The 24,990-nt window shown below is 52.1% G+C and overlaps 1 protein-coding gene across 3 annotated transcripts in view; it reads left to right on the top strand.

The window, feature by feature from the left end:
* Nucleotides 1-11,908: 11,908 nt before the first annotated feature.
* The window catches only part of MED15 (mediator complex subunit 15), a 62,713-nt gene continuing 49,631 nt past the window's right edge, over nt 11,909-24,990 (top strand). For all 3 annotated transcript variants that reach the window (XM_059895130.1, XM_059895129.1, XM_059895128.1), the window contains exon 1: nt 11,909-12,056. In XM_059895130.1, coding sequence (XP_059751113.1) covers nt 11,989-12,056 — 68 coding nt within the window. In that variant the 5' untranslated portion in view covers nt 11,909-11,988. The remainder of the gene's footprint in view (nt 12,057-24,990) is intronic.

The raw sequence follows: 24,990 nt of genomic DNA, 5'->3' as shown, positions 1-24,990 counted from the left end.
ATCACGTGGCCGCACTGCGCAGACGCCGGACGGACGCGGGCGGAGGCGAGGCGGGGCGGGGCGGAGGGTGTGGCCCTGGCAGGGGTGGGGCGGGGCGGAGGCGGGGGCGGGGCGGAGGGCGGGGGCTCGGCGGGGGTGGGGGCGGAGCGGGGGTGGGGGCGGAGCGGAGGGCGGGGCCCGGGCGGAAGCTAGACTCCCTGGAGGACGAGACTCCGCGCCCTTCCCGACCCCGGCGCCGGGCGCGGAAGAACGCAAAAAGAATGAGGACATGAAGGAGGACGTGAAGGAATGCTTTCTGGCGAGGGTGGGGCCCTATAAATCCATTTCCTCTTTCCTCCCCTCGGTCCCTCCCTCGCGGTCCCCTGAGTCGCCCGCCCCCTGCTGGATGCTGGCAGGAACACCGCCAGTGTGAACAGGTGTTTTCCTGAGGTTCTGGAGTAAATCCGCTCCCCAGCTCGCAGCCGGGTCCCACCACTCCAACCGGCGGCTCTTGCGTTCATTTTTCTCCGCCTCACCCCCAAGGACCCCATCCTCCGAGGCTCATGGGTGATGGCCGCGTCCGGAGGGTGGGGAGCTGTGGAGGAGCATGTGGCTGAGGATGGCTCGAGGCTAAAAAGAACGGTGGGGGGCTTCCCTGGTGGCGCAGTGGTTGAGAATCTGCCTGCCAATGCAGGGGACACGGGTTCGAGCCCTGGTCTGGGAAGATCCCACATGCCGCAGAGCAACTGGGCCCATGAGCCACAACTACTGAGCCTGCGCGTCTGGAGCATGTGCTCCACAACAAGAGAGGCCGGGACAGTGAGAGGCCCGCGCACCGCGATGAAGAGTGGCCCCCGCTTGCCACAACTAGAGAAAGCCCTCGCACAGAAACGAAGACCCAACACAGCCAAAAATAAATAAATAAATAAATTAAAAAAAAAAAAAAAGAACGGTGGGCGAACGTGGAAGAGGGAGAAAGTAAGTGAAAGAGAAGCACTGTCCTGGCTGAGCGTAGACAGCTGCGTGTGGCTCCAAAGAGGACTCGGAGACAGGGCCAGCCGAGGAGCGGAGGTTCCCAATGGGAGAGGGCCTCCAGGAGGGCTTTACGGAGGTGGTAATCCTCCAGCTGTGTAACAGATGAGGACTTTTGGGGAGCGGGAAAGCATTCCAGGAAGGGGACAGTGTTAGCAGAGGCATGGAGGATAGATGCAGCCAAGCGAGTGGTTGGCAGGCTGCCAGGAGTTTTTGAGCCTGAAGGGAAAGTTAGAGACCAGACCCGGACCTCTAGAGATGGATGTGGCCCTGAAGGCAGCCTTCAGCCTTCAGCCTGGGCGGCAGATGCCAGCACCTGTTGCAGAGACTGGACTGGAGGGGGCATCAGGGAAGCTGTGGCCTCAGGTGGACAGGGAGTGAGGTCAAAGGACAGTGCTAGCTGGAAACTTGGGGAGGGAGGCAGGTTCCCCAGTACCGGGGACTGATGGGTGGGGAGGGGTGAGCCCAAGACATGGCGGTGGACAGTGGGGCTACCCTTGTCACAAGGAGCCTGGAGCAGGAGCAGGTTTAGGGAAAGACAAGACCCACCATCGCCCCAGGACGGTAAGGAGGCTACAGATGTCCAGCTGAGGGCCTTTCTGGGGGAGTCATGCACTTCTGGAGGTGATACACCGAGTCAGAACAGGTGTGGGGAAAAGGAGGGTGGGCTGAGCGCAGAGCACAATGGTGTTCTGGGGCACCCAAGGGGGACAGGGGAGGAGTCATCTCAAAGGCCCAATGGGGCCAGGGGTAGGGGAGGCCTTTCCTCGGGGTGGCAGAAGCCAGCCTGCAGTGACTGAGGTGTGAAAGGAGGTGAGGACAGGAAGACAGGCTTCAGAGGCCCAACCTCTTAGAGGACAGATGGGACGACAGTGTGAGGGGAGAGACTGGAGGACACCTCCAGGGTAGGAGAGAGGAGCTGACGGATGGGGAGCATGAGGATGAGTGAGGGGAGGAGGTCAGGAGCAAGGGGGGCCACTGGCCAGGACTCAGGGGAGAGGACATGCCCCAGTATTCTCTAAGCTGGAGGGGCCAGGACTCAGGGGAGAGGACATGCCCCAGTATTCTCTAAGCTGGAGGGGCCGTCATCTCAAAATCCACCTGGATCAAGTCTGTGGTTCCCCCACAGTAACGTTCACAAGGAGAGGAGTGGCAAGGTGGGGGAGGCCTCAGAAGTGGGGTGTCCTGCCAGGGATGTGTTTGCTTCCTAGCAAATCCTCCATTCCCTGAGGGTACGAGCTTTATCCGCTCCTTCATGTCTGTATTCCTGCACCGAGAACAGGGCTGGCCTGGCTCTCAGTAGGTGCTAAGTAAATACAAGTTGAGGGAATTGGAGTAGAGAGAAATCAGAAGCAGAGAGACTGGTTAAAGGGCTGATATAGGGACTTCCCTGGTGGCACAGTGGTTAAGAATCCGCCTGCCAATGCAGGGGACATGGGTTCAGTCCCTGGTCCAGGAAGATCCCACATGCCACAGAGCAACTAAGCCCGTGCGCCACAACAACTGAGCCTGCGCTCTTGAGCCCGTGAGCCACAACTACTCAAGCCAGCACGCCTAGAGCCTGTGCTCCACAACAAGAGAAGCCACCCCAGTGAGAAGCCCACGCACCGCAACGAAGAGTAGCCCCCACTCACCGCAACTAGAGAAAGCCCAGGCGCAGAAATGAACACCCAACACAGCCAAAAATAAATAAATAAAAAATAAATAAATTTATTTTTTTTTTTAAATTAAAAAAAAAAAACAGTAGCCCCCGCTCACTGCAACTAGAGAAAGCCCGGGTGCAGCAACAAAGACACAACACAGCCAAAAATAAATAAATAAATAAATTTTGAAAAAAAGTGGAGCACTGTTGTTTAAAATAAATAAATAAATAAATTTATTTTAAAAAAATAAAAGGGCTGGTATAGATAATGGAAGATTTGAAGTCTCAACACAACGGAAAGCATCTTAAAGGAAAGGACCAATGCGTTTGCCTGCACAACAGTTTGATCACAGCCATCCTAAACAAACAAAAAACAATGAGGAAACTGGCAGCGAAATTGGCAGCAAGTGGCAAATAGTACATAAAAAATCCATACAGGGAACTCCCTGGCGGTCCAGTGGTTAGGACTTGGCGCTTTCACTGCCAGGGCCAGGGTTCAATCCCTGGTTGGGGAACTAAGATTCCACAAGCTGCGTGGCGCAGCCAAAAAAAAAAAGTTTTTTTTCATACAAAACAATAAGAAACGATATTAAGATTCCATTAATTAAATGGAAATGAACATGAACAGTTAACACTCAAAAGAGGACAAAAACAGGGACTTCCCTGGTGGTCCAGTGGTTAAGATTCCACACTTCCAATTCGGGGGTCACGGGCTCAATTCCTGGTTGGGGAACTAAGATCCCACATGCTGTGCAGCACTGCCAAAAAAAAAAAAAAAAAGGGACAAATACATAACTTAATACCTCAGAGAATCATCAGTATCAGTGAAAGTAAAAAAATGCAAATGACAACATATACCAATGAATGTATTTGCAACGTAACCTACAAAAGGTTATTATTCAAAATGTATAAGGGATTTCTTTTTAATAAAGAACTTTTAAAAATCAATAATTAGAAAGTCAACCAAAGGTTTCCCTGGTGGCGCAGTGGTTAAGAATCTGCCTGCCAATGCAAGGGACACAGGTTCGAGCCCTGGTCCGGGAAGATCCCACATGCTGCGGAGCAACTAAGCCCATGCGCCACAACTACTGAGCCTGAGCTCTAGAGCCCACAAGCCACAACTACTGAGCCCACGTGCCACAACTACTGAAGCCTACGCGCCTAGAGCCTGTGCTCTGCAGCAAGAGAAGCCACGACAATGAGAAGCCCGCGCACCGCAATAAAGAGTAGCCCCCGCTCACCCCAATTAGAGAAAGCCCGCACACAGCAACAAAGACCCAACGCAGCCAAAAAATAAATTAAAAATATTTATTAAAAAAAAAAGAAAGTCGGGGGCTTCCCTGGTGGTGCAGTGGTTGAGAATCTGCCTGCCAATGCAGGGGACACGGGTTCGAGCCCTGGTCTGGGAAGATCCCACATGCCACGGAGCAACTGGGCCCGTGAGCCACAATTACTGAGCCTGCGCGTCTGGAGCCTGTGCTCCGCCACAAGAGAGGCCGCGATGGTGAGAGGCCCGCGCACCGCGATGAAGAGTGGTCCCCACTTGCCACAACTAGAGAAAGCCCTCGCACAGAAACGAAGACTCAACACAGTCATAAATAAATAAATAAATAAATAAAAGAACGTGAATTTCTTAAAAAAAAAAAAAAGAAAGTCAACCAACCAGAAAAATGGTAAAGGATCTTTACTGCAAACTCATAGAAGAGGAAGTCCCAGAGGGTGTAAACAAAGGAAATAGAGTTCAATCACATTAATACTCAGGAAATGCAAATGCCACACCACATTTTCCTACACTGTTAAAGAAAATATTATTCTGACATTCGTTAAAACAGTAAGAAAGACTATTCAGGAAGACTATTGCAATCAGGGGTTGTCAGTAGGGGAGAGCTCAGGCTCAACTCTGGATACAGCAAAGAAAGTTGGGGATGTAAAGCAAAGGAGCAGACTGAGGGGGTCGTTGGATGTAAAATTACTAACATGAGGGACTTCTCTGGCGGTCCAGTGGTTAAGACTCTGCGCTTCCACTGCAGGGGGCACAGGTTCGATCCATGGTCAGGGAACTAAGATCCCGCATGCTGTGCGGTGGGGCCCCCCAAAAAAACTATTAACTTGAGACATCAAGGATGGGGGATTCTTACTACACTGGCCCAATGGGGTTATCCAGAGTGGGGGATGAGGAACTTGATCAGACTTCAAGGGTGGGGGGGATTCTCCCTGAACTGATTGGGCAGAATGGTTTGCCTAGGCTGGGCTAGGCAGGCCAAGAACGGGACAGGTGCCACAGCGGAGGCCTAGTCAAGAGCACTCAGAGAAGCTGACTAAAGTTTGCTCAAGGAGAGTCTTTGTCAACATCAACATGGCGAAATATAAAGTAGGGGGAAATATGTATGGAAATATGTTAATATAAATGTTTCAGACATTAAAAAAAAAAAAAAAAAATAAAAATAAAGTAGGGGGAGATGAAGCAGCAGTTGGTGAGGGTGGGAAAGTACATACATTGCTGATGGAAATGTAAGTTGGAACAGCCAATTTGGAGCTTAGAGTGGTTTAAAAACATGCCTGCAAAATCTTTGACTCTTCTCCCTCCAAAAGGTAAAACCCAATCTTCCTTCCTCCCCTTGAATGCGGGCTGGACTTAGTGACGGGTTCTAAGGGACAGAATGAGACAGAAGGAAATGTGTGTGACTATAAAAGGCATTGCACCTTGTGTCTTGCTCTGTCTGTGGGCCATGAGCCACCATGTCATGAAGACACTCAAGCAGCCCTGAGGAGAGGCCTGCCTGGACCCAAGACCTCTGTCAAAATCAGCACCACCTTGCCAGCTAGGAGCAAGCTGCCTTGGGAGCAGATCCTCCACCCCAGCCAGGCCGTCAGAGGACTGTGGTCCTTGGAAGGAGTCCAACATCTGCCTGGAACCTCAAGAGAGACTGAGCCAGCACCTGGCTCAACCTCTCCTGAATTCCCCACAGAAAGGGTGGAAGATAATGAATGTTTATTATTGTTGTTTTAAGCTACTTGGCTGTGGTGTAATTTCTTATGCAGCAGCACTAGATAACTGATACCTAGAACAATTGGTAGTAGCTATTAACATTTAAATAAATGTACAGTGGCTCTCTGCAAGCCAACAATGCCACTTCTGGGCATCTACATTGGAGAAATACCCCAGATGGAATTGAGACAGCGTAGTGGAGGATGTTCACTGTGGCATATTTTCAATTGTGAAAAAGCAGAACCAAAGTGGATGTGAGACAGGAGGGAAGGGGGCAGGGCGCAACCTTTAAAAGAATGACACAGCCATCGAGGATATAAACTGGTTAGAACCAACTAGGTCCAAAACAGTGGAAAGTGTGTCTTCCAGTGAAACTTGAGCCTCATTATATGCTCAATATAATACATTAGCTAACTGACACAGCCACCAGAGCCAGGACAGTTCCCAGGCCGACCATAAAAGGCCAAAAAGTGGGCAGTGGTCTAATTCCTGGAAATCCCCGCCCCTTCCCCAAAAGAATTGAAATAATCCTCCTGCTTAGCCTTTGAAATTACCCAGCCCTAAAAACTAACCACTCCCACAGCCCGGAGCCACTCTCACTTTCTGAGAGGGACGCATTCTGTCTATGGAATGTATACCTCTCTAAATAAACTCCTTTTCACTTTACTGTGGCTCACTCCTGAATTCTTTCCTGCACGAAGCCAAGGACCCTCACTTGGCAGCCAGTTCCAGGGACTCGCCCGATTCCTGGGACATGACCATCCTCTCACACCCCCTTCTCCTGCAACATATGTCCATAAATAAACCGGGCTGCATCGGTTCTGTGGGATGACCTGCAGCAGGTAATCTAGGGGCTGTGGTGCAGCAATGACTCTTTTTTTCTTTTGGCCATGCAGCGCAGCTTGTGAGATCTTAGTTCCCTGACCAGGGCCCAGGGATCGAACCCTTGCCCCCTGCAGTGGAAGCATGGAGCCTTAACCATTGGACCACCAGGGAAGTCCCCCCGCCATGACCTTTGTTTTGGAAGCTCAGGTTCTTTATGTCTTATCACAGAAAGAATTCAGTGAGAGACAAAAAGTGATAGGTAAGAAGTGGATTTATTTAGAGGAATACACACTCCACAGACAGAGTGTGGGCCCTCTCAGAATGTAAGAGGCCCTGAAATATGGGGTGGTTAGTTTTATTTTTTAATAAATTTATTTATTTTATTTTTTTATTTTTGGCTGTGTTGGGTCTTTGCTGCTGCACATGGGCTTTCTCTAGTTGCGGCGAGCAGGGGCTACTCTTCGTTGCAGTGTGCGGGCTTCTCATTGCGGAGCACGCACGCGCTCTAGGCGCGCGGGCTTCAGTAGTTGCGGCACGTGGGCTCAGTAGTTGTGGCGCACAGGCTCTAGAGCACAGGCTCAGTAGTTGTGGTGCACGGGCTCTAGAGCACAGGCTCAGTAGTTGTGGTGCACGGGCTCTAGAGCACAGGCTCAGTAGTTGCGGCGCACGGGCTTAGTTGCTCTGCGGCATGTGGGATCTTCCCGGACCAGGGCTTGAACCCGTGTCCCCTGCATTGGCAGGTGGATTCTCAACCACTGTGCCACAAGGGAAGTCCCCCGGGTGGTTAGTTTTTATGGGCTGGGTAATTTCATAGACTAAGGAGTGGGAGGATTATACCAACTATCTTGAAGAAGGGGCGGAGATTTCCAGGAAGTGGGCCATAGCCCACTTTGTGGCCTTTGATGGTCCTCCTCAGAACTGTCAAGGTGCCTGTGGGTGTGTCATTTAGATGCTAATGTATTACAATGAGAGTATAATGAGGCTCAAGGTCCACTGGAAGTCAAATCTTCCACCATCTTGGGCCTCGTCGGTTCTAACCAGTTTTTGTCCTGTCCTCAATGGCTATGTCATTCTTTTAAAGGTTGTGCCCTGCCCCCTTCCCTCCTATTTCAGATTGGCATATGATCTTTTTTCTTCTTTTTAATTTATTTATTTTATTTGTTTATTTTTGGCTGCTTTGGGTCTTCGTTGCTGCGCATGGGCTTTCTCTAGTTGCGGTGAGCGGGGCCTACTCTTTGTTGCGGTGCGCGGGCTTCTCCTCAGGCTCCAGGCGCCCGGGCTTCAGCAGTTGTGGCTCGCGGGCTCTAGAGCACAGGCTCAGTAGCTGTGGCGCACAGGCTTAGTTGCTCCATGGCATGTGGGATCTTCCTGGACCAGGGCTCGAACCCGTGTCCCCTGCATTGACAGGCGGATTCTTAACAACTGTGCCACCAGGGAAGCCCTTGGCATATGATCTTGCTGTTAAAATTGTGTGTATTTTACACCCATTACAGTTGTCTGTGTATAGATTTGCCCATGATGTAGTTCTATACTCTAAATTATAATTAAAATTCTGGTTAATAAAGAGTTGTTAATACTTGAGACAATGCTTCTGCTATGATGTAAGTTTAAATACAGGATCCAGATGGCATCCAACTCATGACTTGTTTTATTTTTTAAACTAACGGTGGGGGAGAGGGGAAATTTACCTAAATATGAACATTGGCGGCCTCAGTGATGGGATTTATAATGTTTGGTCCTTTCTAAAGTTTCTACTGTGTGCTGCTTTTAGAAGCAATAACTGCCCCCCAACACCACACTCATAAATGATTGCAGGCTCCAGGCCAAACACAGAAGAGGGGTTACATCTAGCAGGTGCTGGGATGGAAGTGAAACAGGAGGGAAGCGGGCAGGGCACAACCTTTAAAAAAAAAATGACATAGCCGTTGAGGACAGGACAAAAACTTGTTAGAAGCAACGAGGTCTAAGATGGTGGAAGATTTGACTTCCAGTGGACCTTGAGCCTCATTATACGCTCATTGTAATACATTAGCATCTAAATGACACACCCACAGGCGCCATGACAGTTCCGAGGCTGACCATAAAAAGCCAACTTCCTGGAAACCTCCGCCCCTTCTTCAAGATAGTTGGAATAATCCTCCTACTCATTAGCCTATGAAATTACCCAGCCCATAAAAGCTAACCACCGCATATTTGGGGGCTGCCCTCACCTTTTGAGATGGACCACGTTCTGCCTATGGAATGTGTATCTCTCTAAATAAATCCGCTTCTCACCTATCACTTTGCCTCTAGCTGAATTCCTTCTGCTCTGAGACATAAAGAACCTGAGCTTTGTTAAATCCTGAGACCAGGTGTGCGATTTCAATTAAAAGACAGTGGGTTTGAGTCCCAATCTGAGTTTTGGCTGGGTTCAAATCCCATCTGAGGTGTGTGGTTTCAGGAGGGGCAGGTCAGCACCTTCCAGGGACTGAGCACCAAAGTGAGGAGGGATATCAGAGGGGTCCCTATGTGAGGCTGGAAGGAGAGAGCCAGAGCCTCTGAGAGGGTGTGCAATGCTCTCTAGGGGGTATATTCCTCCACCTGTGAAGCTTCCAGCTCCTGCCTCCTGCAGGGCCCAGGATGGTGTCCACCAAATGTGTGGCCAGTGACAGGGTCCAGCTATGGCAAGGTAGCCTCAGGAACCAGCAGAACAGAGATTTAGCCCAGCCAGGGGCCCGCCCCAAGTGGTGTGGGATACAGTCACGCCTCTGGCCAGCTTCAGCTTCCTCCATCATTTCCTCCCCAGGGTCTAAACCATGCAGGTCCATTTCAGGATCGACTTTCCTGTGGCCTCCCTCTCTCCCCAAGGCCAAGAGGTCTGTAGCTGTCTCTACCTCTCTTTTCCTCGTCACCATCCAAACTCTAACCAAGGTGTCACCACCTCTGGGCCCCAGAGGAAGGGATAAGTAGAAATAGAAGACTGGAGCAAACACCAAAGGGTGTAGCACTTAAGTTTATCCTGATGACAAATTCTTGACAACATTCTGGACCTGTTTGTCTCAGGGCCCAACAGTAAGGACAGGAAAGAATCACTGGATTGGAGACATACAATATCCATAGCCAATATTTAATTCATGAATCACTCAGCTTATTGCACACAATTAGCACACGACACAGGTTAGTTGAAGTAGGGAAAAGAGGGTCACAAACCACTCTGAGGAGAAGTCAGGAAGGAGGTGTCTCTGCACAAGCAGGGTCTCCAGTCCAGCAATGGGTCTCTGGATAAGCAGAGTGGGAAGTAGCTCTCTGGCAGCCTCCATCTGGAACACTCTGAGTTACTCAGCTTGGTGGTCTCTTTTTAAGGAGCAACGGTTATGCCCAGGGGAGGGGATCTCGCCTTTATCAGTTGCTCCTTCTGTTCCAGTGACATACGTTGCCCAACAGCTTTCTTATCTAAAGTAACACTCTCAGTTTATCACAGACACTCCCAGTTCTTTAGTGATGTTTCAAAACAACTAATATGGAAATTCACATTGGCCACTGTGACTCCATCTTGAACTACTAAACTTAGCTTAACATACCTTAAATCCTATAGGTTTCATACACGATGAGTAGGAATCATAACATAAAAGAAATCACATCCTAACAGGGCCTCTGTCTGTCAGTCTGTCTGTGAATCTATGTGCCGTGCTCTGTCCACCTTCCTAGAACCAGAGTGCAGGGACTTCCCCGGTGGCGCAGTGGATAAGACTCTGCACTCCCAAAAAAAAAAAAAAAAGAACCAGTGTGCAGAATAGGGAGAGATGTCCTGGGGTCCCCGTTAACAAGCTCACTTGAGTTGGATGTGATGTCCATCTTCTTCTTCCAAAAGCCCCAAGGGTCTAAGGATTTGACAGTGAGGGCTGGCTTTGCCAATGGAATTGTAAGACCAAAGTTTTCCATAAATTGGTAAATGGAATCTGCAGGGCTGAGGATTTAAATAACAAAACGCTTCTGAGGTCCAAATACAATATAGGACACACCGCAGTTATACCTTTCCAGTGATTCACAGAGAAACATTTATAGGTCAACTTAAAAATGTTCATGACAGTGGTGATGGTTGCACAACCTTATGAATATGTGACTATAGTAAAAAACACTGAATTTTAAAAGGGTGAATTATATGGTATGTGCATTAGATCTGTTTTATTAAATGTGCAAGAGGGATAGAGACAGGGTGATGAACCATTCTGGTCAGCCTGGGAGTCATCAAGACACGGACTTTCAGAGCTAAAGCCAGGAGAGTCCTGGGCAAACCAGGACAAGTTGATCACCCTAGGGACAGATTTTTTTTTTTTTTTGGTGGCCACGTGGCTTGTGGGATCCTAGTTCCCCGACCAGGGATCGAACCCGGGCCCTGGCAGTGAAAGCACGTAGTCCCAACCACTGGACAGACAGGGAATTCCCAGGACAGAATTTTAAAAAATTATTTTAGAAAGAATGAGAGCAAAAAAGTTTGAAGCTGTGAACAGCTCTCCTATCAATGCAAAACCTGAAACCTGAGGGCAAGAGGGGCCCCTTTGGGGAACCTGCTCACTCCCTCCTCTCCCAATCCCTCCCTCCCACCCCCTACTCCTGCCTGGGGCTCAGGGACACGGGGTGGACACAGCCCCTCCTGGGCCAGGCACTTATTAGGCATCAGTAGGTGCCAGTTCACTTTCTGTGAGGCCCATCTTGGTGATTGTCTATTTAGTACTTGTGGACCTAAGTTGGGCTTAGGATTTTTGTCACCTGCCTTCCCTCCGCAGGGCCACAGACAAGGCCCCATAAGTTCAGTCTGGCAGAATTTTTATCCTCCTAAAAGTATCCTCAGGCTTCACCCCCTGTCCATTCCCGCCTGCCTCCAACTCCCCTGCCTCCTCCACTCAGCAAGTTGGTGCACTGTCGGCGAGCATCTGGAAGGTGTTCTCCTGTTGGGCCAAACAGGAAAGCCTGTGTCTAAAAATTAACAGTGTGGTTTGGGTTCCTCACATCTCCAACCCCTACAAAATATAGCCATTGGTGGGATATGAGATTCCAAAAGTCTAATGGAGAGAAGCATCGTCTGGTCCCTCTTGGGATGCGGCGTTGGAAGGCAGCCTCCGGGAAGCAGGGCCCGGATCGTGCGGGCACAGTAGGGGCACAGCAGGTGGCTGATAAATCTCTGATAAACAATCTCTCCACGGCATCCGCTCAGGTAGCGGGCGGCCGCGCGCGGCCTCCCCGAGGGGTGCGGATCCCCTGGACTTGCAGGGCCAGCCCACAGTAGGGCCGCAGGCTAGGCACTCGACGAGGTGCAGCTGCCGTCAGTCTCGGGCGGCTGGGAGCGCGGCGGGGGTGGGGCTCCCTGGTGCCCGCGGACTCCATTTCCCACAGGCCCCCGCTCGCGCCTCAGTTCCCACAATCCCCGCTCCGCTTCCGGCGCGGCCGGGACGCAGCCGACGGCTTCCGGGTTTGGGCCTGGCGCTGCGGTTGAGGCGGCGGCTTCCGAGCGGGCCGCGGGCGGTAGGAGCGGGGCACCGGCATGGACGTTTCGGGGCAGGAGACTGACTGGCGGAGCGCCGCCTTCCGGCAGAAGCTGGTCAGCCAAATGTGAGTAGGGGCCGGGGTGGCGGCGCGACCCCCGGCCTTCCCCTCCTCATTTTTCCTCTCAGCCCTCCTCGCGGAGGGGGAGGCGCGGCCGGACCGGGGGGTTCCGGGCGCCGGATCGCGGGGTATCGGGGCGCGGCCCTCCCCTCTTTTCCCTTCGGTCTCGGCCGCCGCGGTCGCGGGTTAGCGTTCCTGGGCCGAACTCTGCCAGCCGGCGAGCCCCGGCTTCTGAGTCATCGTCCTGAGCTTTCTCATTCGTCATTTGTGTGCTTGGAAGGCAACCTTTCCCTAGCTCTGCGCCCCACTGCGGACGGAGGAGACCGGGGCCGCCAGTGGCGGCTTCTGCAGGTGTGGGCGCTTTGCGATTCCTCCTCGGAGAAAGCGCCTCGGGGCGAGGGCGGAGGGGGTGGGCGGAAGGGGAGGTGGGGGCGAGAATCTACGGGTGACCCCCTCCCCCTCGTGGACTTCGCCGGAGGGTGGCAGGAAGAGGCTGTCAGGAAGCGACCTTCGGTCGGGAGTGGGAGTGAAGAGCTGGGGTTGGTGCCTCCTCTTCAGTCTCAGCTGCTGAGACCATTGATGCAGGGGCTGCCGGGCGCCTTGGGCTTCGTGCGCGGAGCTTCCGCTCCTCCGCACCGGCTGCTTGTTGGTTTAATGTCTTCTACTGGGCTTGCCGGACCGGCGGGCTGTGCTGGCGAGGATCAGCCCCTGACCTTGGGGGACGCGCCGCAGCCAAGGCGCAGTTACAGGGCAGGCTTTCTCCTACTGGAATTGACAGTCTGCTTGAGCAGGCCAGAAACAGTTTTGGGGAGTAGGCGGCGAATAAACTGAGCCCCAGAATGATAAGTAGGAGTGTGAAGGGCCATCACTGCAAGCTGAGGAGTGGGGAGCGTGAGTGCCCACCGCGTGGAGGACCTCGTGCTAGGCTGAGTTCTGGGGTTTGAGGAGATGATCGTGCAAGGAGAGCCAGCGGGGGCTGACCCGTTAGCGGTGGGAGTGCTGTGCTGGGGAGATGAGCCTCTATTTGGCATGGGGCCTGCTTTGAGGTGGTGAGATGCCAGAGTTGGGAAGATCCCCTTAGTCCCCGGAGATGGATCAAGAACAGAGGAGAGAGGCCAGTGAGGCCCATTGTGAGAGTTTTGAGATTTTGGGGTCTGGGGACCTGTCGTTTTTCATGCCTGTATTCCCTCTGCTAGAGCACTGTGTGTCACATCGCTCCATAAAATGGTTGTGGAATGACCTAGTCAGGCAAGAGATTCTAAAGGCCTGCATTAGGCAGTGGTAGAAACTGAAAGAAGAAGACGATTCCAGAGAAAGCAGAGAGCGAGCGCAGATGGTCCTTGATGACTAACTGGATGGAGGGGGTGGGGTGCAGCAGTGTGCAAGGAAGGAAGTGGGGCGGAAGGCAGGGAAGCTCTCAGTCCAGTTCAGGCAGTGGGGACTGGAGAGCTAGGCTCTGGGCCCTGTGGTGGAATCGTCTGGGGACAATTGTGCCGATATTGCAGAATCAGTGAATGTTGGAGTTACCAATCGATGAAATCTTGAGGATTGACCCACTTAAGGGCTCTTGTAAGAAAGGCCCCCAGGGCAGAGAGTCCTCTTTGAGGGAGCCCAAAATTTAAGGACGGGAAGAATGAGTTGCCACCAAAGGAAACGGGGCAGGTGGGGGAGTGTCAGAGGGCTGGGGGGGGCCATTGAAGAGGACCGACTGAGTACTTCTTGATTCAGCCTCCTTCTGCTTCTAGAGAAACTGGGTTCTTTTTTTTTTTGCCAGATTACTGCTTGGGTATTACTCTTCTGTTGCTGCCAACAAACTGTGTTGCTTGAAAACAACACAGGTGTATTATCTGACAGTTTCTGTAGATCAGAGGTCTAAGTGGGCTCAGCTGAATCTTCTCCTCAGGGTCTTACAGGGCCGAAATCAAGATATTGGCAGGTGCATTTCCTCCTGGAGGCTCTGGGGTAGAATTTGCTTTCAAGCTCATTCAGGTTGTTGGCTAAATTCAGTTCCATGGAGATGGAAGACTGAGGTGAAATCGTTCCTAACTGGCTGTTAACCTTTCCGAGGTCAGTCTTTGTTCCCAGGGGCTGCCTCCATTCTCTGTCACACTTTCTATGTGGCCCCCTCCAGCAAGGATGGGCTCTTCTGCCCCATTTCTCTGCCTTCAACCAGAGAAAATAATTCTCTACTAAAGGCTCAGATTAGATTGAGCCCACCTGGATAATCCAGGATGATGTCCCTACTTTCACATCTATAGCCTTAATTACATCTGGAAAGGCCCTTCTGCATCTACTGTTGGCGTGTTCCCGGGGTTAAGGCCTGGGCACTCTAGGGAGCCCTTCCGCGGGCCACCACTGGGATGAGCAGTTTCAGAGGCTTTCTGCCTGACATCATGTGGGTGTTCTCAGTTCTCAGATTTGTCTGTTTTTCCTCCAGGTTTCACTTTGAAAGCCGTGATTCTTGGTGCCTTGATTTATTGTGTTCACAGCATTAAAAAAGAAGGTCAGGATACCTGACATGTTGTTAATTCTGACTTTCTCCAGTGTTTATGCTGTTGTTTAAAGTTGGCTGAGTTGGGAAATGTTTTTTTTGTTTTTGTTTTTTTTGGCCGCACCACACGGCATGTGGGGGATCTTAGTTCCCAGACCAGGGATCAAACCCGTGACCCCCTGCATTGGAAGCATGGAGTCTTAACCACTGGACTGCCAGGGACGTCCCTTGGGAAATGTTTTGAACCGAGGTAATTTACAGTTGAATGAGGGAAGCCAAGCAAAGACCTGGGAAGTTTCAGTGGGAGGGGAAGCATCTGAGAGCCGGCTCCCTGTCCTCACCTGGCTCTCTTGAGTAGCTCCCGAGAGAATAGGCTGAATAAACGGCTCCTGGCTTCAACTGAGGAAAAGCAGTTTGGAGTTGGGGCTGGTTAGGAGGGCCCTTGAAGGGACTCTAGTGCAGCCTCTTCTTAGCCCTGCACTGTGCCTCCTCCGGGCCTCCCCGGACTTCTGCCTCCACTCACTCACCACTGCCCTGCTGACAACCCATCAGTGACTGTCCTCAGAGTCAGAACAGAGCTCCAGATGTCCCCTGCCACCCCCACCCCAGCCTGGCCTAGCCACCTCCTCTCATACCCCCACCCCGTTCCACCCTCTCTGGTCTTTCAGCTTCTTGAGCATTCCAAATTCTTTCTTTGTTCTCTCCCTTTAAACAATTTGTTATCGAGTGTTTAAGATATTCCACAATGGGTAGACTTCCCCTCACTGTATTCATGACTAGTTCCTTTTCCTCGTTGACATGTCTGCTTAAATATCAAATACTCAAGATCTTTTTCTGCCCACCCTGCCTAAAGTGGGTCACCCCCTGATATCTTGTATCTCAGCCCCTTTGAGTTTCCCGTTAAGACTCCAATCCTGTGAAGCATGGCACCTGGCGTATAAACCACTTGCTAAATAGTGCAAGAGTAGGTATTTTCCTGGGGGTTGTGTGTGCCACCTTCTCAACGACAGTGGCCTTCATTACCTGCGCCAGCATCCATTGTGAAGCTTGGGAACACCCACTTTCTCCATGTGTGAGCTGAGTGACCTTGGATACATCACCTTTCTGGGTCATCTCCCTCATCCATGCGAAGGCAGGATTCCAGTCTGTCTCACAGGGGTGGTGGGAGGGGAAAGGAAGAGACCTCCACTCGTGCCCTAGCAGAGGGCTCGGGACTCAGTGATGTGTCCCCTGACACACCCTCCCTAGGCCCTGGCAGGAGAAGGAGCCTTGGGGAGTGAAGGTGGAACCTCTGAGTCTGGTTAGGGGATTGATGACACAGGAGCCTCTGGGGAGGGTAGTTGTGAAACTCTTGGTGGGTTCAGATGGGCTTTTTGTGGAACATCCACTTTCCCTGCAGGACCACAGGAGCAGCTCCCCTTAGAGCCCCCGAACTGGTCATTGTGGGCCTTGGGCCTGCCTCCTGGGGTGTTGGGTTAGTGTTGAGCACGCGTGTCTGGTCTGTCAGCTCCCGGAGAACAAGCGTGTGTGAGAAGTGAGCAGCGCCTCGCATGCCCCGGGGTTGGCGAATGGTGAATACATGAAAGGACCACCTTGATCATCTCTTCCCATCTTAGTCTTGAGACTTTTGTACCTCCCACCCCTCAGTACAGCAGATTGCATCTTTAGGCGTGGAGTAAGTAAATGTCTGCTGGGCTGAACAGATCGCAAGGGGAGGACACCCTGGGGGAGGGCAGCCCTGATCAGGGTTCCAGTCAGGGGCCACGAAGGGCTGAGGGAGTGTGGAGCAGAGTGAGGGCAGACCGGTCAGCTGCCTCTTCTGCCAAGGCCCCCTAGGGAGGTGTGAGCTCCAGGTCGGGGACCTAGGAGGTGTGGAGATTTCAGCCTAGACCAGAAGGAGAAAGTTGAGTGCTATTTAGCCAGAAACAAAATGAAACAAAGCAAAAAAGCAGAAGAGAACAGACAACCAAACAGCAACTTCCAAGGGTCTGGAGAGGTCTTCAGAAGGACAGGGAGGGTCCTGAAACTTGCATGTCCGGATCCTGCCTGTGGCTTGTGGTCCCTCCCACGGGCAGAAGCCACTGAGTCTTGGCCGACCCTTTTCTGTGGCTTAGCCCACCCAGGCCTCCCAGCAGCCCTGTGCTTCCCTGGTGTGACTCTGGCCCTTGTTCTCCAGCGGGGAAGCTGCTGAGCCCACCGCTTTCTTCATAGCCCAGTTGTCATCCGCGTGACTGGGCTGATGTCTGTGTACAGCCCACCTCCAGAATGTCCGTGCCCCGAGGCCAGGGGCCCTGTCTGGTCCCCACAAGTCCCAGCGAAGAAACTAGAAAGTGATTGGTGAGACACTGACTTCCGAGTCCTGACCCTTGGCTCTACTGCCTCAGGCCAGGAGTGACAGTGACATGAGGGGATGGGAGCCCTCCGTCATCCCGGTTTTTTTCAACAGCAGCGACAACAGTAGCTGAAAGGTGGGAGTGTGCTGTGCACCCTGCTCTAGGAGTTGTCGTGTTGGCTCACCCACAGCCTCTGTGCTGGCCCTGAGAGTGGGCGGGCGCACTTGTTACTCCCGTGTAGGGTGAGGAAACTGAGGCATGGATGCGTGTCACAGAGGAGTGCTTGCTGAACCGTAGCAGGACTGGAGAGGCAAACCACTTTTTCACCTGAAAGAGTGGTCACGCCTCTTTTGGGGAAGCGGGGAGACGGCCCTGGAAGTTAACCCAAGCCAGGTGCACCGAGAGAGCCCGCTGGAGGAGCTGCTGCCGGTAGGCATCCTGTTGGCAGTTTTAGCAACTCCCCATGGGTCACTGGGCCCCAAAGGGTGGCAGGCCCCTCTGCTGCAGTTGGCACAACACTGCTGGCACAGCACCGCAAGCCCCGGCTGATCTTTGGCCTCTGCACAGGCTGCAGCCAGTCCCCAGCTACACCAGCATCCTTTCATAGGTGACCCCACTCCCCTACCAGCTGCATCCCTTACGTCCATTCCTGGTCAGAAGTCTTCCAGCTGTTACTGCCATTCCTGACCTGGTGGCTATGGCTGGTCCAGGACCCATGGTGGTCATTCTGGGGTGGGAAGGACCGTGACCACATGATTATTTTCCTGCCCTGGTCATGAAGGGCAAGGGGTACCTGCCCCTGAAAAGCATTCCTCAGGGCAGTGATATTGGTTACGTACCTAGAGGGTCGATTTTTAAAGGAATTCTGCTGGATTTTTAAAAATTCAATATGGATCATAGGGCCGAGTAGTTTAAAGACCCCATGCCTGTGTGTTCACCACTCAGCTTCAAGTTGTCAACTCTTGCTTCACGGACTCCACCCTCTTTCTCCAGTCACTTTGATGCCCAGAATGTATGCATGGCAGCCTATGGATTCAGCTCTGAGCCGGGATCCCTCCTCCAGGGTCTGCGCCTGCCTGCTGCCCCCACCGTGCCAGGCTGCCCCAGATCCTCACAGGAGCCCCGTTCTTGACCTGGTCGCCCTGCCTCCTGCTTGTTCCCCTGTCTGAGAGACCTGTCTTTCCCGTGGCTGAGCGCTTGCAGTCCTATCCCACTCGCCCTCCCAGGACACCCAGCCACCCACCATGCCCCTCTCTTTACCCATGCTCTGTTACCGGTTTGCATCTGAATTGTTTGAACACTTGTTTGCCCCGGTCTGAACCCCTCGTGGCAGGGACACTATGAGAGTTTCTGAATCAGAGTTGATTCCTGCCTCTCCAAGAGTGATGGTGGGCCAACCTGATGGGCCTTCACCTCAGAGTTGGAGAAAGTCATAACACTGCGCATGCAGGGATGCTGGCAAACTGGCATCCTCAGGAGCCGTGGAACATGGGGTACAGGCTGAGTTTGTTAAATAGACATCTTTGGCTGGTTATCTGAGTGATTTTAATTTTCTTTGTAATTTTTAGTATATATATGTATGTGTGTCGCTTGTTAACAGTAAACATATATTTCTTTCGTAATCAGAAATCTTTTGAAGGAGAGGTAGACCCTGTCTACTAATGAGGAGGAGGTGAGCCGTGGTCACAGGCAGCTGCCATAAGGTGGAAAGTCGCCATGTGCTTTGTGTCACGGTGGGTGTCCTCCGTCACCTGGGCCAGGTGCCAGCACAGCCGTTCTTTCCACCCCTGCTAAGAAGCATTCTGCTTTCCATCTGAAATTAACCTTTCCAGCTGACCCTCCCTCTGTGCTGGTGGGAGAGCCCCAGCCAGACACTCCTGCTGCACGTCGGGCCCTCTGGCTGCAGTCACGGCTGGCTTGCCCTCTGTCGTTCTTTCTCTGCCCTGTCGGAAGTCTGGTCTTGGCCTCATTCCCTCCTCATGACCCCTGATGGCTCAGCCTACAGTGGTCCCTAATTCCTCTTGAGTTTGCGGGGCCCTTGTTGGATGCATCCTGGCATGAACTGAACAGATGAACTCTTTTTTGCTGTTTTTACACTCCTTATTATTTTTTTGCCTTGCCAAAAGTATTATAAATTTGTTGAGTGCAGGACCTGGTCATACACTTCTGCATCCCAGTGAGCTCCTAGCATGGTGCCTTGTCTTAGGTGAGGGATGCAGGGTAATTGCAGGGAGCATTGTGGAAAGCAATGCTGAGCCTTTTTTTTTTTTGATTGAGACATTCATCTAAAGACAGGGGAGTCCAGGGTGTTGCTAGATGGTTCTGTTTAACAGATAAGCGAATGAGTACCTGATCCCGGAGACAGAGGAGGATGCATTAGGAGCCCAGGCATAATCATCTTGAAACCACAACCCCGTGAGAGAGGGATGTTCCCCTCCACTTTAATAAGGTATCTCTTGGGACTTCTCTGGCGGTCCAGTGGTTATGACTCCGAGCTTTCCCTGCTGAGGGCACAGGTTCAATCCCTGGTCCGGGAACTAAGATCCCTCAAGCTGCAGTGGCCAAAAAAAAAAAAAATAAGGAGTCTCTTGCTAACCTAGGCGGGGCCTGTTAATAACTGTTCCTGATTGAATGAGTTAAGTATCCAGGTGGAGTAACTTATTTGGGGCAGTGAGTCCTTGGAGGAGACATTTGACCTTACTTTGAGCTTTTTTTTCCGAGACCGTTTCAGACATAGAGTTGCAGGGACAGAGCAGAGCGCTCTGGCGTGCTCTCCCTCCGTTCACCGGTTCTCTCACATGGCTCTGTGCTCAGGCTTGGCGAGTAGCAGCTGGGTGCTGTCTGGCTCCCTCCTCTGGACATGGTTTCCTCCTCGCCCTGGCCCTGCGGGCTTCTTGCAGCTCTGCCTGGGACTCAGGCGGCGGGGTGGGGAGGAGGATAGGGACCAGGGCTGAGGTGTGGCCTGGCTGCAGGTCAGCCTTTGTGCTCAGCCACTTGGCATCCAGTCCGGGAGAGGGGTGGCAAGGCGGGGAGGGGCAGAAGGCCCTGCCTGGGGGCTCCTGCTCTCTGAAGCCTGTGCACCCCTTGCTCCTTCCAGTGCAGGCTCCTGGGGGTGTGGGGGCAGTGCTTGTTGCTTCAGAAATGGCTCATTCCCGTCCCCACTGTCTCCTGTTCTCTCCCTCTTTCCAACTTCCTTTCCATCCTCATCAGAGGTGCTGTGTGAGGAAGTGATCTGGCTGCTGGGTGTGGGCTGGAGCCCCTGTTATAAAGTGGAGAGAATGCCAGCTTTGCCCTGAGAGGCCCTTTTGGGCCACCGCAGGCCCTTCACACCCATCGGGTTGCTGTGAGTCATGGCAGGGAGGATTCAGGCCTGAGACTGTGCAGCAGGAAATCCCTGCCAGGGGCTCGGGGTTGGAATTCAGGCCCCAGAACATTGGAGTCCAAACCTGAGGGTGGGGCTGGGGCAGGTCCTGGGGCCGGGCTCAGGGGCCCTCACCAGGCTCCCATAGTGTTTCTTTGTATTGAAGTAAAGCCCACCCATGCAGTGAGCTGCCCAAGGACACGTGTCACCGTTAAAATGCCCACCAGCTGCCCAGACTGCATCCTGAACAGGTCCAGCACCCTGTGCTTCAACCGGTGCAGCCCCTGCCCCACTCTTCTGACTTCCGGGCCATGGAGACGTTTGTTCCAGAATTTCCTGTCGCTGGAATCCCAAGCTCTGCAACCCTGGGTCTGGGCTCTTCTGTTCAGAGTCACGTGTGTGACGTTTGTCCTCGTAGGCAGCAGGTTCTTATTCATGCCGTTATTCTACTGCATGACCGCGCCCCCCTCCCCCACCCCGTACTGTCCTGTTGTGCATTTGACAGACATTGGGGTGAGTTCCAGTTGTTGGCTGTGTGAACACTGCGCCAGGGCTGCTTTGGGTCCTGTCTCCTGTGAGTACAGTACTTGCTCTCTGGGCTCTGACCAGGTGCAGGGGTGGCCTTCAGCTTCAGCACCGTCTGGAAAATGATTTTCCCAGGTGATACCAGTTGACATTCCCACCAGCCACGTGGGGGAGTTGCCCTTGTTAGACATCTTTGCCAACATCCGATGTTGTCAAGGAAGCTGCCTTCATAACAAGCACTTTGTTAATTGTTAATGCGCACTCAGATTGACCCACCGGGTGCAGAGACAGTAGGAATGGAAGGATGGCTTAGGAGGGAGAGAGCTGTCAGGAAGGAAGCTGCAGAATTGGGTGACCGTGTGAGGGAGGCAAGCCCTGATCCTGTGCTAATTTCTGAGAGGTGAGTGCAGGGTGATGAAGTGCAGGGTGTGTGGGGTGTCAACCCTCTGGAGGAGAGAAGTCCAGCTGCCTGTGGGAGAAGCAGGGAGCAGACCTGGAAGAGCGTCAGTTGCAGGAGCGCCTCGCTGGGGCCCCGAGGGGCATGTGGGTGGAGCGGAGCGAGAGGATGTGGGTGCAGGGAAGCCAGTCCCGGCAGCGCCAGCCCGTCTCCACCTCCTGTTTCAGTCAGTGTGTTCCGGGCTGGTGGGTGCGGTACTTCATTCTCTTCAGATAACGTTGCAGATGATTTCAAAACAGGAGGGTATTTTCTGTGATTTCTCTGCTCAGAGATGGCTGTTGCTGACATTTTGATCTCTTTCCTCCAGTCCTGTTTCTTTGGGCATATGACTTGATGTGTATGTATTTTAAATATGCCAACACACACACAGACCCATGTTTCTTAAGTGGAATTAGACTCTGAGTTCAAGTTTGAGTGGTGGCTTTCTCACCGCCAAGGTTCATCCCCTGGGGGGACTCTGGCTGGGACTGTGTGCCCATGGCCCAGGTTCACATGAGGCTGGACACAGCGAGTCTTCTGGCCGACGGGACTCTTCCACATAGTCTGGCTCTGTCTGGGTGGGGAGGGACTGGACCGACCTCTGGTTATGGGAGCAGGTTTTGTGAGACTTAATCAATTCCCACTTTCCAGAGGCCCAAGCTCTCTAGGCCGAGGGAGACCCAACTCGGAGTGCATGGTTGCTCCCTGTGTGATGGCCCAGAGGGCCCCACTGCAGGGCGCTCTTGGGAGTGAGCCTCCTTCAGGCATCTCTGCACAGTCATCCTGTGTGCTTGAGATAACCCTTTTATTTCCTATCTTGTTGAAAGTTCCATTATGGACTTTTCCAAACATTCACAGAAGTAGGGATAATGGAAGTATGGTCTCCCAGCTACTTGGAGAGTTAGCATCATATGGCCAGTGTTTCACCCATCCCTTTCCACCCCCTCCTGGACTATCTTCAGTCACTTCCCAGATACCGTATGATTTTCACTGCTGGGACTCGAGTGCAGACCTCTGGAAGATAGGGCTTTCCTCCCCCCAAATATTTTACAAAGTCATGTGAGATAAGCATTTTAATAAGCTCTTGGGTTGGTAGAGTCTGTCCTTACCACGTGGTTGCCCAGTGGTGAGTGGGACACGCTTAGGGCTGGAACCTGGGGAGCCACAGTGGTCCAAGGCCTGGAGCCCAGAGGCCACTGCCTGGATGGATCAAGAGGTCTTTCCAGCATCCTGGTTCTGTTGTGGTCAAACCCGCAGCATGGAGAAAATGATGAAACTTGTGTAGCTTCTGTAGCTTAAATAATGACATATGCTTCTAAGAGCAGCGGTAGCTTCTTTAGGTGTCGTTCTTTCATTGATCTAATTCGTCGAGGGTTGAGAAATCTTGCAAGCAGAAATTGGAGAGCTTAATTAAACCGATAAGAAAGTGAAGAGAAAGAGAACAGGAAGGGGTCGCAGTCTGGGATGTAGTTTGGCAAACAGGCTTCCAGCTGCAGTGAGGTGGAGCAGGCTCCCTGAGTTAAGGACAGGTAGTTTGCTCTGGTTGCAGTTGGTGACTAAACCATCTGTTTCATTTCCTGACTCCGAGCTGAAGCCACCTGGGTGCTGGGGCAGGCTCGAGAGAAGACCACCCGTCGGCTGTCTGAGCCCCAGGGAAGCTGCCTGTCCCGTGATGTGTGTGATGTGTGTGATGTGTGCGATGGCCCCTCTTGGGTCGGTGCCTCTGACCACACTCTGGCCAAGGGGTCCAAGGAGAACTGCAGAATGCTGGGGCAGGTGGGTGTGGGCATTGCTGATGGAGCGGAGCTTCCTGTCTCTGCGTGGACTAAGTCGGGAAGGCATAGAAAGACGAGGGAGGCCTTTCTTCATAGCTGGCGTTCCTTGAATATTTCTTTATGGCAGAGTCGGTGGCACACTCTTTAGGTGCATTTTGTTATTTGATTTTTAAAAAAATTTATTTATTTTAATTAATTTTTTTTTTTGGCTGTGTTGGGTCTTCGTTGCTGTACGCGGGCTTTCTCTAGTTGCGGCGAGTGGGGTTACTTTTCTTTGAGGTGCGTGGGCTTCTCATTGCGTTGGCTTCTCTCATTGCGGAGCATGGGTTTTAGGCGCGGAGGTTTCAGTGGTTGTGGCTCACAGGCTTAGTTGCTCTGTGGCATGTGGGATCTTCCCAGACCAGGGCTCGAACCCGTGTCCCCTGCACTGGCAGGCGGATTCTTAACTACTGCACCACCAGGGAAGTCCCTGTCATTTGATTTTTATCGAACTAATATTTGTGCATAAATTTTAAAAGTCAAGGACTGATACGACTTACAAGAGACTGCGGCGGTCCTGACTCACCGTGTCCTCCCCTTGACTCGGGGCTTTCTTTTCTGGCCGGTGTCCGTGGTTCTAACTCATGTGCACGGGTCATCACGGTGATGAGTTTATGATTATCTGTTGACTTTCTCTGGGAACACAGCTGTTATCTCTGCCTCTCCCTTGTCCACCAGTGTTTCAGCTTCTGGGTAAATGGGTAATGAACGCTAATGTTTAGGGCCACACGGACAGACGTTCACAGCCGAACACAGTGGCAGACTATGATGGTTTTCACTCCCAGGGAAAAACGTGCCTTCTTAGAAATGTGCCTAGAGTTCTGTGTGCCTGCGGCTGAGTCTTCCCCTGTCTTCAGCCACCTCTCGGTGCAGTTATCACAAGCTTGGTGCTGCTGGGCTGTCTGTCCTTCTGCACCTCCCTTCTGGAGGCCTCGGGGGTGAGGCCCTCTCAGGGGCTTGTCTCCTGCAGGGCTCCAGTGTTGGGGTTCTTGCTTCCTGTATCCTGGGTTTTCTTCTTTTTGGTTCACTGCCTTGTTCTACGAGCTTCCAGGAAAGGGGCTCCAGGGAGGCCATGTCAGTATGGATGCATGTGGACTTCTAGGGCAGAGGTGCTTTCTCAAGGATTGAGAAGCCTCTCCTGCTGCTTTCTTGTCTCCGGGGCTGGCCTGGTGCTTCTCCTCTCGGTGAGCTTTAGGGCGTCTTGCCTTACTCCCAAAACTCACGGCGGTGCTTCAGGGGAAATCCCTTCAGTCATTTCCCAGGGAGTCCTGTTTCCTCCATGCCCTGTATGCACTCTCCCCCCATGTCTTTAAAGCTGGCCCTTAGACCCTCTTTTTTTGTTGTTGAACTATATTTTATTTATTTTTTTATACAGCAGGTTCTTATTAGTTATCCATTTTATATGTATTAGCGTATATATGTCAATCCCAATCTCCCAATTCATCACACCACCACCACCACCCCCGCCACTTTCCCCCCTTAGTATCCATACGTTTGTTCTCTACATCTGTGTCTCTATTTCTGCCCTGTAAACCGCTTCATCTGTACCATTTTTCCAGGTTCCACATATATGCATTAATATACGATATTTGTTTTTCTCTTTCTGACTGACTTCACTCTGTATGACAGTCTCTAGATCCATCCACGTCTCTACAAATGACCCAGTTTCGTTGCTTTTTATGGCTAATATTCCATTGTATATAAGTACCACATCTTCTTTATCCATTCGTCTGTTGATGGGCATTTAGGTTGCTTCCATGACCTGGCTATTGTAAATAGTGCTGCAATGAACATTGGGGTGCATGTGTCTTTTTGAATTATGGTTTTCTCTGGGTATATGCCCAGTAATGGGATTGCTGGGTCATATGGTAATTCTATTTTTAGTTTTTTAAGGAACTTCCATGTTGTTCTCCATAGTGGCTGTATCAATTTACATTCCCACCAACAGTGCAAGAGGTCCCTTTTCTCCACACCCTCTCC

The sequence above is a fragment of the Balaenoptera ricei genome, chromosome 14 (genome assembly GCF_028023285.1).
Source record: "Balaenoptera ricei isolate mBalRic1 chromosome 14, mBalRic1.hap2, whole genome shotgun sequence".
Lineage (NCBI taxonomy): Eukaryota > Metazoa > Chordata > Mammalia > Artiodactyla > Balaenopteridae > Balaenoptera > Balaenoptera ricei.
Note: the sequence above shows the minus strand (reverse complement) of the source record. Positions and strands in the feature narration are given on the sequence as shown.